The sequence below is a fragment of the Penicillium robsamsonii genome (assembly GCF_028829455.1).
Source record: "Penicillium robsamsonii strain IBT 29466 chromosome Unknown utg000005l_segment0_segment0, whole genome shotgun sequence".
Lineage (NCBI taxonomy): Eukaryota > Fungi > Ascomycota > Eurotiomycetes > Eurotiales > Aspergillaceae > Penicillium > Penicillium robsamsonii.
Genome location: NW_026643223.1, coordinates 2,443,051 through 2,457,746, shown reverse-complemented (window position 1 = coordinate 2,457,746; position 14,696 = coordinate 2,443,051). Strand labels below are relative to the sequence as shown.

Below are 14,696 nucleotides of genomic sequence, written 5' to 3'. Positions count from 1 at the left end.
CATTTGGGAGTCTCCTTCCTTCACCTCTCACCCTTTCTACGCTTTTACTCTTTCTACTCTTTCTACTATTTGGCTCTTTTGCTTGATTCCTTTGTGTTTTCGTTCAAGTTATAACATCGCTTTTTGTTTATCCAACGTCATGGGTGGGGAAGTTCCATTTCGCCCCGCTCCTCCGGCTTTACCCCAGTTAGCTGAACGCCCGGTCGGCCAACGGATCAAGAAGATCTATACCGATCGCCTAAATCAGTTCACATCGAAGGGCCAGTATGAAGGTCAAAACCTCGTCTCAAAGTACTACGAAGCCACAAACTCGGACGAAGATCATGTCAAACTCTCTGTTTACTCGGTTCCAGACCTGCAGCGACCGACCTTCAAAGAGGCGACCTCTCAGGAATTCAAGCCAACCCACATAGGGGCCTCTTTTGGCCCCAGTTGGTCCACACATTGGTTCAGGATTCACCTCACAGTGCCTGAGGACATGCTCCAGCGGGAGCATCTAGAGTTCCACTGGGATGCCAACAACGAAGGGCTGATCTGGACAGAGGATGGTCATCCGTTGCAGGGCTTGACTGGAGGCGGAGAAAGGACTGAGTTTATCCTCCCCAAAGACTGGTGCGACGGAAATAAGCATACCTTCTATATTGAAATGGCCTGCAATGGCATGTTTGGCAATGCTCCTGGTGGTGATTCGATTCAGCCACCAAATCCCGATAAACACTTCACGCTCGGCACGGCACGAATCACCGCGGTCAATGTAGCTGCCCGGGCACTTTACTACGATTTCTGGATCATTGGGGATGCCGCCCGGGAATTCCCAGGTGACTCATGGGAGTCGCATGAGGCCAATGTTGTAGCCAATTCTATGATCGATGCCTTCATTGCCGGCAATGGAAGCAATGAGTCTATCCACGAGGCGCGGAAGATTGCTAGGAAATACCTTGGAGACAAAGTGGACTCGTCCGAGGTTTACGACACAGACACCCAGCCAATAGTTTATGCCATTGGCCATTGCCACATTGATACTTGCTGGCTGTGGCCTTGGGCTGAGACCAAACGAAAGGTAGCACGGTCGTGGTCTAACCAATGTGACCTGATGGAACGGTATCCCGAGCATCGTTTTGCTTGTTCTCAAGCTCAACAGTTCAAATGGCTTAAGCAGTACTACCCATCCGTCTTTGACCGCGTGAAGCGTTGGGTAAAGAAGGGCAACTTCCAGCCTGTCGGCGGGAGCTGGGTCGAGCATGATACGAATATGCCGAGTGGAGAATCGCTCGTCAGACAGTTTTTGTATGGACAGCGATTCTTCGAAGCTAACTTCGGTAAACGAAGCACAACTTTCTGGTTGCCAGATACCTTCGGGTACTCTACCCAGATCCCTCAGATATGCCGCTTGGCTGGGATGAACCGCTTCTTTACCCAAAAGCTCAGCTGGAACAACATCAATAACTTCCCTCACACTACATTCCAGTGGGTTGCGCTTGATGGCAGCCAAGTCCTGTGCCACATGGCTCCTTCCGAGACCTACACGGCCGAAGCGCATTTCGGTGATGTTAAGCGCAGTGTTACTCAACACAAGTCGCTAGACACGGACAAGTCATCGCTGCTTGTGTTCGGAAAAGGCGACGGAGGTGGTGGCCCGACCTTTGGGCACCTCGAAAAGCTGCGTCGCTGCCGTGGTCTCAGTGATCAGGTCGGCTCATTGCCCCGAGTGAAAATGGGCGAGTCGGTGGATGATTTCTTTGCAAAGTTGGAGGCAAAGGCTGCCTCTGGCACTGATTTTGCTACCTGGTACGGCGAGCTTTACTTTGAGTTGCACCGTGGAACCTACACCACTCAAGCAAATAATAAGCGCAATAACCGCAAGTCCGAGTTTTTGCTGCGCGAGGTCGAGCTTCTTGCGACCTTTGCTACCATCAATGCTTCCGATGATGAATATCGGTATCCCAAGAAGGAGATTGACGAGATGTGGGAAGGAACCCTCCTTTGCCAGTTCCATGATTGCTTGCCAGGTAGCTCCATCGAGATGTGCTATGATGACTCGGACAAGTTGTATGCTGAAATATTTGAGACGGGAGCCAAGCTGCGAAAGAATGCCCTCGAGGCTTTGGGGCTCACCAGCAATGCCACGAGTGGAGATTTCATGGCCCTCAATACCTTGCCATGGCCCCGATCAGAAGTCGTTGCTGTTCCTCCAGCAGTGTCCGCATACAATGGGTCCAGATACGCGGTGGCTGATGGTACAACTGGGCTGGTGCAGTTCCAGCCGGCTGACTTCAAAACCACCACTTCAGCGACTGTAACCGAGGTCAAGTCTCGTGTCTTCCGCCTGGAGAACGGTAAGCTCAGGGTTGATGTTCAGGACGGGGTTATCATATCCTTGTACGATGTGAAAGCCGATAGAGAGATCGTCGCAAAGGATCGCAAGGCTGGCCAGCTAGTCATCTTCGACGACAAGCCTCTTTACTGGCAAGCATGGGATGTCGAAGTGTTCCATCTTGAGTCACGAAAAGAGTTGCCCGGGGGTAAGACGACCATTGTAGAAAATGACCCGCACCGGGTGAGTGTCATGACCGAAACACAGATCAGCGACAAGAGCTGGATTAAGACCACAATCAGCCTGTCGGCATCCACATCCGATGAGCCCTCATACGTCGAAATGGAAAGCGAGGTGGAATGGCAAGAGACAATGAAATTCCTCAAGGTCGAGTTCCCAGTTGATATCACCAACACCGAAGCATCCTACGAGACCCAGTATGGTATCGTTAGGCGCCCAACCCATTATAACACAAGGTATGCACCGACCCCTAACATACTTCACAAGGATACTAATCACCCTGCAGTTGGGATATGGCCAAGTTCGAAGTCTGCTGTCACAAATGGGCCGATCTCTCTGAAAATGGCTACGGAGTCTCCATCCTGAACGACTCTAAATACGGCTTCGCAACATGCGGTAACCTAATGCGCCTTTCGCTACTCCGTGCCCCCAAGGCACCGGACGCCCACGCTGACATGGGCCGGCACCGCATTCGCTATGCAATTCTCCCCCACGCTGGTGCCCTTGATGCCCGAACAATCCGCGCGGGCTTCAATTTCAATAACCCACTCGTCGTTGAAAAGGCCGGCCCTAAAGCATCTACTTCCAATGCCCTGTTTAAATCTTTGGCTATCAAGGGCGCGTCATCCTTGGTTTTGGATGTTGTCAAGCGCGGCGAGGATGACGCTGATGTTTCGTGGGATGGTGCTCCTACACGTCCTGGGAAGAGTATTATTCTGCGTATTTATGAATCACTTGGTGGCAAGGCCCGTGGTACTATTGAGACCACACTGCCTGTCAGGGAGGTTTTCCAGTGCAATATTCTTGAGGATAATGAGAATTCCGGGCTGGACATTGAGACTGAAGATGGTCTTTCGGCGATCAAGATTGAGTTGAGGGCGTTTGAGGTCGCTACGTATCGACTGCAGCTTTGATTGCAAGGAGCGCATTTGAATAGCAGGCTTGAACCATGTCCAGGGAATATCGCAAGGCACCCATTGTATGTACCTAGCTCGTGTCGCATTCAATCGGAAGCAATGAAACAGATTATGTATCCGACAAACGCTGTAGTCTGTATAAGTTCGTGATTTACATGATATCGCATCGTAGGTGTAGTGTAATAAGAGAGATAAATCCCATTCCCCCATTTTCCTGCTACGCCCGTGACACGACTCCACCTAGGAGTCGTGTGAAAAGACAAACCAACCAACTCCGGAATCGAGAAAAAGCCAAGCAGATGCAAGACGGGCTCAGAATATAAAGAAGACTGGATCTCCCAAGACTTAGTCTCTCCCGTAACTGATCTTCAACCGCTTAACAGAAGGCTTGTCCTCGTCAGAAATATCCTCGGTCTGGTTCTTGCCCTTCGTATTCTTCGACCCGCCAGTCGCCTTCTTCTTGTTCTTCGATGCGCCATTCGAGTTCTTCATCCCGTTAGCAGAAACAGAGGCGGACATCGGGTCGATCTTCATGGACATGCCGTTTCCGCCAGTCGTAGATGTCGGCGTTGCGGCGTGCGAAGGCGTTGTTTGTACAGAGGAGGGACCGGGGGAATCCTGCAGACAGAACAATAATCGTTAGACTTCAGTTCAAATCAAGGGACCATACTCTCAGCATCCAAGGCGAGTAGTCCTTGTTCAGTTCGGTTCTGCATACCAGCATGTAACTCGCCGAGCTCCGCGAGAAAACTCGATCCGATTCCGTCACCTGCGCCTTTCGTCTCGACCCGGCCATGCTGCCGCCCAGACCCAGTCCCGCGGCGCCGAGACTCGACCCGTTCGCGGAACCTTTGATGTAGTTATCGAAGCCCTTGATGATGTTTCCAGCGGTGGTTTCTTCTAGGTATGATTGTTCGAAGCGGAAGATTTGGTCTTCGAGTTGAGCCTAAGGAAAACATGTGTTAGTAGCACATCACGGTAGAACGGTTGGCACACCTATTGGGGGATATTGCGAGACTATGCGAGATTGGAGAACATGCTCGCGTAGCGAAAGAACAAAATTGTAGAAAGGTAACCATGTCCGGTCCCTGGGGGACGAGAACGCGCAAGACTTCACTCACCATGCTCTTGTCCATTAATCGCTTTTTCTGTAGTGTGTCCCTTAGCTCGCGGCGCAGTTTCTCGTAGTATGGTAGCCCGCGACTTGCGGCATTCTGATCCGCAGGCGCATTCGGTGCCCCTGCTGTTGCGCCAGCTGTAGGCGCCGTAGCTCCGGTGTTCGTGGGCGCCGGTGTTGGGGCTGGTGCTGTGTCTGCCATTATTGGAGGGGTGGAACGCAATGAAAAGGGTGGTTATTTTATGTCGAAGGGGCGTATCGCATGCGCAGAATGGGCAAGGTGAAGTTGAGATTGAGATAAAAGTTGTATCAGTGTGTAGTCAATGACCGCGTTTGGGATCGGGAGAGTTATAGCCGTTTGGAGATCTTATCGGTTTGTCTTGTTTGCATCCCCCTCTCTTGATTGTCGTGATCTTTGTCTCCTCGTACCACCTGCATCTTACGAGTATATTGTCATTTGGCTTATTTTGAGACAAAAGAGGTCTCTTACTACTTTCCTCGACATATATATTTACTACTATTCAAGATGGACCACTCGATGCATACGGCCATGGGTCATGGTGATATGGGCCATGGCGATATGGATATGGGTGGGAAATGCAACATGAATGTGAGATATAGACTTCGGTTCCGTCTCGATCATGATTTACCTCAGGCTAATTTCGAATACTTGAATCGTAGATGCTATTCACCTGGTCCTCCGAGAATTTGTGTATTATCTTCCGCAGCTGGCGTGTTACCGGTCCCTTCTCCTTCCTCCTGTCCCTCATCGCTATCGTTATCCTTACTGCGGGCTACGAGGGAGTACGATCAGCGACTCGGAAATACGAGGCTGCCCATGCACAGCGGTTAAGTGCTTTCATGAGCCCTTCTGCCACTACTGGTGGTAAGTGACTTGTTCTTTCCGTGGGTCAAGGTACAATGTCAAGGATACTATGTTTCCAATAATTTCTGGGATGTTTTCGTCTCATGTTGGAGACATGATACGGATATGTTATACTGTGAATGAGCAAGCTTCTTATTGATGTCTTGGCTCTCTGCAGACGCTGAGATCGCCGACCCTATCATTGCCAACGGCCTGGCGGACGCAATCCATCACACTCACAACGAAAGCTCATCACTACTTGTAGGAAGGGACAACAGAGGGGCATTAGCGCGCAATGGCAAGCTTACCCTGGCAGCTTTGTATGCCATTCAGGTGTTCTATAGCTTCTTCATCATGTGAGTCGCCCCCAGCCAACACTCTGGTCACCTCCTGGCTTGCTGACTCCGGGTGGTCTAGGCTTCTCTTCATGACGTATAATGGGCAGGTCATGATAGCAGTTGCAGTGGGTGCGTTCGTTGGGTACTTGATTTTCTCCGACGGGACACCAGCCTCAAAGACAATCGCGTGTCATTAAAGGATGCAATTCGGGGTATTGACGAAGTTTCAGGCCCAGAGGCAAGCGTAGAAAGCAGTGACCACTATGTCGAAATTTGAACTGGTTTGGGGATTGAAATTGATGGGTTTCGAAGACCTTTCCGGTTGGGAACGGTGCTAGTTAGTGGTGGCGACCTCATTGTTTTGCGATTCCATGAGTCTCTCCATATTGCAGCAACAGTTCATGGAACTTCAACGTCACTTCCATCATCGCCAAATCCAAAACTAAATCCACCTCCTTCGGTGTCTTGCCCATCAGGGGTGTCCTCTGTTTTCCCATGAACAATATCCTCCCATTTGCGCTTCTTGCCTTCGCTCTTCTTTTGTAGTTCACCCCAAGCTTGCTCCAGCAGGTCGGGATACGACTCGCGCATACCGGTCATAAACCGCTCACACGGATTAGCCACGTTCTTCCGGAACCCAGACACCTGGTCCGGCTTGTTAGACAAGAAGTCCAAGGCAGCACCGAGATGGCCTCGGGGAATAAAGTTCTGCGTAATAGCGATCGACGGCTCCAGGTTCACGACCGAATGCCACCACCCAGACGGAACGTGCAAGATCTCACCCTCGCCGCAGATTCCTTCCATGCAGCCCGGAGTCCGGCGTGCCTCGGCATGGAAGCCCAGTAGCCATTCAGCAATACTCAAGGGAGAAGTCACCTCGCTCTGGTCATCCGACACAAAGACACCCGGAGGTGGGGGCTGTTTCTTGCTGGATGGGAACATAATCCAATATTTGGGACCGCGTAGCACAGCGTTCCAAGCACTGGTGGCATTGGGGTCTTTGTGGAACTTGCTGCCGGACCGCTCAGGCCCGATAATCAACCACTGATGATCAGGGCGGTCATCACCAAGCACGGAGAAGAAGTCTTCGGCGAAGCACGCTGGGGGCCAGTACGATGCGTCGGGCGTGGTTTCTGGAGATCCGACGGACAGTCCCATCTTGGAGACGAAGGACCGGTCGAATAGGTACAGCGGGCTCTCGTCGGAGTTGTCTGCCATGTAGTCGCCGTAAGTACGCATGGCCCAGTCCACAGCTTCAGCACGGAACTTGGTCTTTCCATATCGGGCGAGTAACGATCCAACGGTCCAGTTCTTGTATGCTGGCCAGGCCTTGACAGGCTCGGTTAGGATGAATGGTCGATCAGTCCAATTTGCTTGGAATTCCTCTGGTGACATGTCTGGAAGTCGTGCAATCTGGTTCCGCGCCGGGATCTTGGAGACATAGGGGTCGAGTGAGATGTGTGCGCAGTTGAAGGGCCGGTATAGAGAATCGGAGAATAGCTGAGAACAGTCCACCATGGGCACTTTGGAGGCGGGGATGTTGAGATATGTTGACCGCCATGTGCCTCGCCATGTGAAATCTTCTCTTGGGTCACTGCAACCAGATTTAGTATGGATATCATTCGCGTTCATTAGGATATTATTATATTATAAGTAGGTGTAGGGCTCAGGACCAAAACATGACTTGGATCTACATAGTTCAACTGGATCTGCAGTGCAGGCTTGTGGCTTACCGAACAAACAGCGCCTTCCACAGTTCTTCAGCCCGGGTAAATGCATAAAAAGCCTTGCATGTCCGCCCGATTCTCAGCAGGCTTGGCCCGTCGAAGCCTTCCAACAATAACAAGATTAGTTCGTCTGGCAGATGTTGAAAGGTCCCTATGGCGTTGCGAAGACTCCAGGTAGCCAACAGAGCATTTCCACTTGGCTTCACACCTAGTGGATGAGAGGGAATGGCCTCTCTCGTAATCTCTGCATCCTGTGGTGGACGACTTGGCAACGATGTGATGTCAGGCATGATCTGAGATTGGCACTTTTAGGGCTTCAAAGATTCCTTTTAGCGGTGACTTGAGCCCAACTAGAAGGTAGTCCACCAAGTAAATGGGAACAAGCGAAACTGAATTGACAGAGTCAAAGACACTGAATATAGCAACAATTTGTACCACACCAGTCAATTCAAAAATTAAATATAATCAACAGGAGGATGTTTTCATGTTCATCTCGCCCACTCTAACCTCGCTTGGGCTTGGTCACGCCAAATAGGGCAAGCGGTGAAGTATTGCCCCGTAAAAAAAAAAAAGCGTAGCAAATGGCGCCGCAGTTGTGGCCATTCGATTTTTTCGCTTTTCTTCTCTTCCTCTTCCCACCCCATTTGTGAATTTCACATCCAACCATTTTTTTCAACCTTTCCTAGTATCCTATAAAAGACTCTTTCATAAAGAGTCTGAGGTACTAGAAGTCAACTTTCCCACGCAGCGAACCTCTACAAGTTCGCTAAAACTACCCCACCACACCGATCACAGTCAACGCCTGTGATCCTTTCTATCAAACCGCAAATATGGCTGACAAGGGTCTTGAGGATCTTGCCGAGGGTATGTGCTACATTCCGATCACTTTTCTATCAAAGATCCGTTACTTTACTTTTGCTGGAAATCGCGACTGCGATCGCATTCAGTCTTGAGTGGTGTCAGATAGGAGAGACCTTCGAAGATAGAGGCTAACATCAATTTTCCGTCAACAGGGCAGATCGAGTCTAACTACGATGAGGTTACCGACTCCTTCGACGCTATGGACCTGAAGCCCGAGCTGCTTCGCGGTATGTACCCCTTCCTCTTATCAGGTGGGGTCCGGGAAAAAAAAAACTGACAGTGGGATTCCAGGTGTCTACGCTTACGGTTTCGAGCGTCCTTCCGCCATCCAGCAGCGTGCCATCATGCCCATCATCAAGGGTGAGTTTTGTTTCATTCCGAATCCAATTTTGAAATTTGCGCCTAACCTGTGAGGTCAGGCAACGATGTTATCGCCCAGGCTCAGTCCGGTACCGGTAAGACCGCTACCTTCTCCATCTCCGCCCTGCAGAAGATCGACCCTGAGGTCAAGGCCTGCCAGGCCCTGATCCTTGCTCCCACCCGTGAGTTGGCTCAGCAGATCCAGAAGGTCGTTGTTGCCATCGGTGACTTCATGTCCCTTGACTGCCACGCCTGTATCGGTGGTACCAACGTCCGTGAGGATATGAACGCTCTCCGCGCCGGTCCCCAGGTCGTTGTCGGTACTCCCGGCCGTGTCCACGACATGATCCAGCGCCGTGTTCTGTCCACCACTGCCATGAAGCTCTTCATCCTCGACGAGGCTGATGAGATGCTCTCGGTAAGTTCCCGTACCTGATATTATGTGTATCAATCGGTGCTAACTTTTTTTCTTTTTCAGCGTGGTTTCACTGAGCAGATCTACGACATCTTCCAGCTGCTTCCTCAGTCTACCCAGGTCACCCTGCTCTCCGCTACCATGCCCCAGGATGTCCTTGAGGTCACCACCAAGTTCATGCGCGACCCCGTCCGTATCCTTGTCAAGAAGCAGGAACTTACCCTTGAGGGTATTAAGCAGTTCTACATCGCTGTCGAGAAGGAGGAGTGGAAGCTCGACACCCTCTCCGATCTCTACGAGACCGTCACCATTACCCAGGCTGTCATCTTCTGCAACACCCGCCGAAAGGTCGACTGGCTCACCGACAAGCTCACTGCCCGTGATTTCACCGTCTCCGCCATGCACGGTGACATGGAGCAGGGCCAGCGTGATGTTATCATGAAGGAGTTCCGTTCCGGTTCTTCCCGTGTCCTGATCGCCACCGATCTTTTGGCCCGTGGTATCGATGTCCAGCAGGTTTCCCTGGTCATCAACTACGATCTCCCCGCCAACCGTGAGAACTACATTCACCGTATCGGTCGTGGTGGTCGTTTCGGTCGCAAGGGTGTTGCCATTAACTTCGTCACCGCTGACGATGTTCGCATGCTCCGCGAGATTGAGCAGTTCTACTCCACCCAGGTTGAGGAGATGCCCATGAACGTGGCTGACCTTATCTAAACACACTAACTCTTGACGTCTTGATGCGGTTGATGATCGCAGAATCTGCGTTAAAAGTGGCTTTCTGCGTTTCCGCCTGCAGTGTGCCGGTGAAATGACTGGGGCTATGTTTCTGCATATTGAGTCGACACGTCGACGCCCCGGCCGTTTTCTCGGCCCTTGCTATGGTTTCCTTTGTCTTGCACTAACGGAGATGAGACATGTTTGCGTTCACCTCTTGCTACTCCGTTTTATCCTTTTTTTATGCATTTCCCTTTGTTTTCCCTCGTCTGTATCTAGCTCGCTCTTGTTGGTTAAGGATGCTACCTCTTCTCGTACTTAATCAATAGACCGGGCCAAAATGTGACTTGTTCCTCAGGGCGTTGTCCTTGAACGATATTAAAATACGTATTTTGCTTTTTGAATAGATATACATAGTGTGGCCGTTCATCAAATTCCCCTTTGTTTGATAACTTCTGTCTAAATCCAGTTCGTACTCTTCTTTACTCTGGCAATTGTGGACCACAGTGCCACCCGCACAATCAAGCCCCTTCTAACAGCCGCTGAGCCCTCCATCTTGAGACCTGGGGATTTGTCCTGGGTAGCTCGAGACTTCATCGAGAACTAGAGATTGAAGTTACAGTCCGTAAGGCCCCAACAGACTTCACAGGCGCACTTTCATAAAATAAAACGAACCCTCCCCGATTTCACTTTATTTGTCTTCTATAGATATTGAATTGCTCGGAAACGTGTTCCGAAGCTCGGACAAGCGAGCCGATAGTTATGGCTTGATAGTTATCAAGTTCTAAGTGCTGTTGATATATCCATTCTCAAATAACAAAACGCCGTCCAATATATATATATCGAAAGACCAAACTGTAATGGTATTTGAACTCTTGCGTGAATGATCCCATTTGTGAAATTAGAGGTATAAAGTTTGTTGATTAAACATAAATATATATCGCGGATAATACATTCAGTAGTCGAGGTTCTTACTTCGTGCTAGCCTATTTTGCTCTTTACAAACAATCAATTTGTCTGGGTCCATTGTATGTATCATCAAATAAGATACCGCTCTTGTGAGTTTGCTAGTCATATACCCCTTAAAAGGCGCAAGTACGACCATAGGGCGTAAAGAACAGGGCTCCCCGTCGAGTTAGTACCAACTGCGCAGAAACCCACTATGGAGTTCTCCGCATCTGTCGGAGACACACCCGAACCTCCGATTATCGCTCCCCTTTCCCTAATTCTTTCTCGCAATTGTTCTTCTTTCTCAATCGCATAGCTTTAATTCTGCTCAAAATGGCTTCTATCCGCGCCAACTGCCGCAAGATTATGTGCATCGGCCGTAACTATGCGTGAGTCTCCCTGTGCCCCCGCGCGCCGTTTCCCTCGGGAGTTCCGACGGCGACCTTTCTCCCTCAGCCACTAACAGCATGGATTGATACAGCGATCACATTACCGAGCTCAACAACACAGCCCCCAAGCAGCCATTCTTTTTCCTCAAGCCTGCATCATCCATCCTCTCCCCCGGCTCGGGTCCCGTCCTCCGCCCCAAGGGCGTCAGCCTGCACTATGAGGTTGAACTGGGTCTGGTGATCGGCAAGACCGTGCGCGATCTCGATCCCAACGATGAGAAGGCCGCATTGGACGCGATTCATAGTGAGTACAGCCAATCCGGGTTTGAATGAGCATACCGCATTGTACACCACAGCGGTGGACCGAGGACATGGGCTTGAAGCAGCAAGTCGCTAATAAAAGAAACCCCTCGGGGTAAACAGGCTATATCCTCGCTATTGATATGACAGCTCGCAACGTGCAAGACGAGGCAAAGAAGAAGGGCCTTCCCTGGTCCATCGCCAAGGGCTTCGATACCTTCTGCCCTATCTCGGAGGAGATCGCCAAGTCGCGCATCCCTAACCCGCACAACGTATTCCTGCGCCTCAGCGTTGGCAAGAACGAGCGCCAGGCTGACTCGACTAGCCTGATGCTGCACCGCATTCCGCAGCAGCTGGCGCAGATCTCGCGCGTGATGACGCTGGAGAAGGGTGATATTGTTCTTACCGGTACGCCCAAGGGTGTTGGACAAGTCAAGGCGGGTGATGTCATGAGGGCTTCGATCGAGGTTGATGGAAAGGAGATCGAAGAGGGACGGATTGAGGTTGAGGTGCAGGATCGGGAGGGGCGGTATGAGTTCAAGGAGACTTAGGTTTGTCTTTCGGGTGTTGTACATTTTGACTTATAGAGACTAGAAGTATATATGGTGGCTAGAAGTATATATGGTAAAATGATCATTTAGGATTCAAAGAAAAACCGTCTGAACCAGGGTGTTCTACAATCTATTGAAAATACATTAGGAGACGACAGACAAAAATAATGAATAATGTAAACAGATTGAGGGAGCCCTGGAGCACCCATACCAATATCTTCATTAGAGTCAAGAGTGAAAAAAAGGAACTGTGAATACGCCTGCAAATCCCGGGTGCCCGCCAAGACATTGCAATGTTTGCCTCGGAGTTTGACATCAAATGTCTCTCTCGACTCAAACATCAGACCATCAACATGCAAGTCGCAGAAATTCTCTCGGATATTAATTCCCTCCGCGTCTGCGTAAGTATCACGCTTCCTTCAGAGGACTGCCCCACTACGATAAACGCGTCCAAGCCGCGTATTGGAAGGGACAATACCCCACCAGACAATATGGCAATGCTAACATGGCACAGGGTCATAACGAGGCCCTGGCACTAGTGAATGTGCACAAAAATATCACAGGCTCGGATTCAACAGAGTCTGGTAGCGTATTGGCAGATAAGAGCCCAGCAGACGACAAGGTCGATCTTCGTCGTGCAAAGGAGCTGGTTGAGCTACACTATGAGGTGAAGGCGAGACATGCCAACGGAACCGTTGATGAGGAGCTGAGTCAAGCTCGGCAAGATGTCCAGCGAGTTCTGAGAGAGCTGTCGACTGTCTAGTCACAGCACTGGAACCTGTATTTTTGGAGGGCACAGGCGTTAAGGATCGTGGTTGCTGTTTTTGCGTTCCCTCTTCCATGATTTCCGTTGACTAGTTTGGTCCAAATATCTGTTTGAATTGCTGTTGACTTCGTCTTATGAAATTCTCTTAAATGCACGGCCGAGAAAGGGAACCGTGGGAGCACATGACTCAATGAACTTACATCTACACTCACAACTCCTTCTTGGCGTACTGTACGATCTGATCATGAGCAACTACGCGTCCTTCGGTTGTCTTGCATAAATCTCCAATAGCCCTGGCCCGCGTCTGAATCCCCTTGTCCTCTAACACTCGCAGCAGGGCTGAGGACAGCACTGATCCGTTTATTTTTGGTGCCACATTGCGGCTTCCGTGCAAGCCAATTCCTAGCCACTCTACTCGGGACGGACAATCGTATGTGTCGAACCACTGGGGCAGAATGACCTGTGGAACACCAGCCCTGGGAAGAGATATCAGCACTTTTATTTTCGTGTGTGGCAAGGAAAACTTACTTGCACGCCTCGAAAAATGAGTTCGCTCCTCCATGGTGGACATATGCAACTACATTACCGCATCCCAAAACAGATATAATCTCCGGCTTAATCCATGGAACAACTCTCACTTTATCAGAATTGACAAGAGGTCCAAGAATATTCTTGACCGTCGGGGAGTTTTCCCAGTCATATTTGAGCTTCCACAAGACCTGCATGTTAGGAAATTCGCTCAAAACACCTTGGATTGCCATCGTCATCTGCATTGCATCATTCTCTGGAGCTTGGACATGTGATCCCAGGCATATCAGAATTGTTGGTTCCTTCAACCATGAATCCAGTGCTGGATCACTTTCTACAAGTGACGAAGATGACCGGAGGATCGGACCGCAACTGATGACATTATCCGGGACGTATAATGGATAATCCATCTCTCGGAATGAAGGCGAAAGGTGCAGATGGTCTTCACAGTAAGGCGCCACTTGGGGAAATTCAGTCCGAATTCCTGCTTTCTTTCGAATGTTCAAAAGATCACGCATGGGTTTGCCCAAGCGAACGATGAACCCAAAGCAAAATACCATGTATATGTTTGCAAGAATCAGACTCCATGGTAGAGGGTATGAATATCCTGACCCGGTGCTAAATACTAAAGTCAGCGAGATCCTCCAACTCCACTGGAGAGATATCGGTTGCTCACAGGGGGTATTTCCAAAAAATGCCAGCTTTCGGTTGGACAGTTACCACCACATCTTTCAAAGGCACAGGCCAAAGCAGCACAATTCGCGTGTCAACACTGCGAGCGGCATCTAGTCCTAGATGCAATAGCGGGTCTGCAACCACGACGACCGGACGAACATCTTTCAAAATCTCGAGAGAGCTCCAATATGATCGTATATACTCCTCAGGCTTCCAACCCAGCACGGAGATGTTGATTATGTTACATGCATCACGCGTTCCGGCAAGCCCTGGCAGATGACATATATCCGATGTTGTACGGGCCACGATCTCGGATATGCATGGGCCTGCAATGGGATGAAAGTGAAGAACTTGGCCGTAGTCCGCTTGATTGTTTATTGCTTGCACACGAGGCAATAGGTCTTTGAAGGAGGCGATGTGGACCTCGAACTCGCCACGGCGTAGAAACTCTTCGGCCACTGCAAGTGCGACGTTCGACTGTCCATGCTCTGGGCTTGTGAGGAAGAGAATATTCTGTTTTGGAGGTGACATCGTGTTACTTTTTCGCCCAAGTTTGGCATGTACCCAAATATCAAATAGGTTGTTCCTGGCCAGTTTATAAGTCTCTACATATCCCTCTCTTATAAGATTGCGTTGTCGCATTCTATGAATACTAGCCGATGTATGGT

The 14,696-nt window shown here is 50.1% G+C and overlaps 8 protein-coding genes across 8 annotated transcripts; 5 read left to right on the top strand and 3 right to left on the bottom strand.

The window, feature by feature from the left end:
• Window positions 1–139: 139 nt before the first annotated feature.
• Window positions 140–3,468, top strand: ams1 (alpha-mannosidase; the record flags this gene model as incomplete). The annotated part of the gene is made up of 2 exons (XM_057233226.1): window positions 140–2,790; window positions 2,841–3,468. The coding sequence occupies 2 exons, from the start codon at window positions 140–142 to the stop codon at window positions 3,466–3,468; spliced, it is 3,279 nt and encodes a 1,092-aa protein (XP_057082768.1).
• A 348-nt stretch (window positions 3,469–3,816) lies between these two features.
• Window positions 3,817–4,790, bottom strand: N7447_008963 (chromatin modification-related protein EAF6/MEAF6; the record flags this gene model as incomplete). Its single annotated transcript, XM_057233225.1, has 3 exons — window positions 3,817–4,089; window positions 4,190–4,417; window positions 4,593–4,790. 3 exons carry the CDS (start codon window positions 4,788–4,790, stop codon window positions 3,817–3,819), a joined length of 699 nt encoding a protein of 232 aa, XP_057082767.1.
• Window positions 4,791–5,114: 324 nt separating this feature from the next.
• On the top strand, window positions 5,115–5,988 carry N7447_008962 (low-affinity Cu transporter; the record flags this gene model as incomplete). Its single annotated transcript, XM_057233224.1, has 4 exons — window positions 5,115–5,198; window positions 5,270–5,474; window positions 5,632–5,809; window positions 5,871–5,988. The coding sequence occupies 4 exons, from the start codon at window positions 5,115–5,117 to the stop codon at window positions 5,986–5,988; spliced, it is 585 nt and encodes a 194-aa protein (XP_057082766.1).
• A 202-nt stretch (window positions 5,989–6,190) lies between these two features.
• N7447_008961 (putative F-box and JmjC domain protein) lies at window positions 6,191–7,808 on the bottom strand (the record flags this gene model as incomplete). Its single annotated transcript, XM_057233223.1, has 2 exons — window positions 6,191–7,385; window positions 7,525–7,808. The coding sequence occupies 2 exons, from the start codon at window positions 7,806–7,808 to the stop codon at window positions 6,191–6,193; spliced, it is 1,479 nt and encodes a 492-aa protein (XP_057082765.1).
• Window positions 7,809–8,125: 317 nt separating this feature from the next.
• tif1 (putative eukaryotic translation initiation factor 4) lies at window positions 8,126–9,969 on the top strand. The gene is made up of 5 exons (XM_057233222.1): window positions 8,126–8,382; window positions 8,532–8,606; window positions 8,671–8,739; window positions 8,799–9,157; window positions 9,218–9,969. The coding sequence occupies exons 1-5, from the start codon at window positions 8,349–8,351 to the stop codon at window positions 9,869–9,871; spliced, it is 1,191 nt and encodes a 396-aa protein (XP_057082764.1). The 5' UTR covers window positions 8,126–8,348; the 3' UTR covers window positions 9,872–9,969.
• Window positions 9,970–11,148: 1,179 nt separating this feature from the next.
• Window positions 11,149–12,059, top strand: N7447_008959 (fumarylacetoacetate hydrolase family protein; the record flags this gene model as incomplete). The annotated part of the gene is made up of 3 exons (XM_057233221.1): window positions 11,149–11,208; window positions 11,301–11,512; window positions 11,632–12,059. Exons 1-3 carry the CDS (start codon window positions 11,153–11,155, stop codon window positions 12,057–12,059), a joined length of 696 nt encoding a protein of 231 aa, XP_057082763.1. The 5' UTR covers window positions 11,149–11,152.
• Window positions 12,060–12,412: 353 nt separating this feature from the next.
• N7447_008958 (uncharacterized protein) lies at window positions 12,413–12,822 on the top strand (the record flags this gene model as incomplete). The annotated part of the gene is made up of 2 exons (XM_057233220.1): window positions 12,413–12,460; window positions 12,574–12,822. The coding sequence occupies 2 exons, from the start codon at window positions 12,413–12,415 to the stop codon at window positions 12,820–12,822; spliced, it is 297 nt and encodes a 98-aa protein (XP_057082762.1).
• Window positions 12,823–13,033: 211 nt separating this feature from the next.
• Window positions 13,034–14,559, bottom strand: N7447_008957 (glycosyltransferase family 1 protein; the record flags this gene model as incomplete). Its single annotated transcript, XM_057233219.1, has 3 exons — window positions 13,034–13,301; window positions 13,354–13,971; window positions 14,030–14,559. 3 exons carry the CDS (start codon window positions 14,557–14,559, stop codon window positions 13,034–13,036), a joined length of 1,416 nt encoding a protein of 471 aa, XP_057082761.1.
• Window positions 14,560–14,696: the final 137 nt, after the last annotated feature.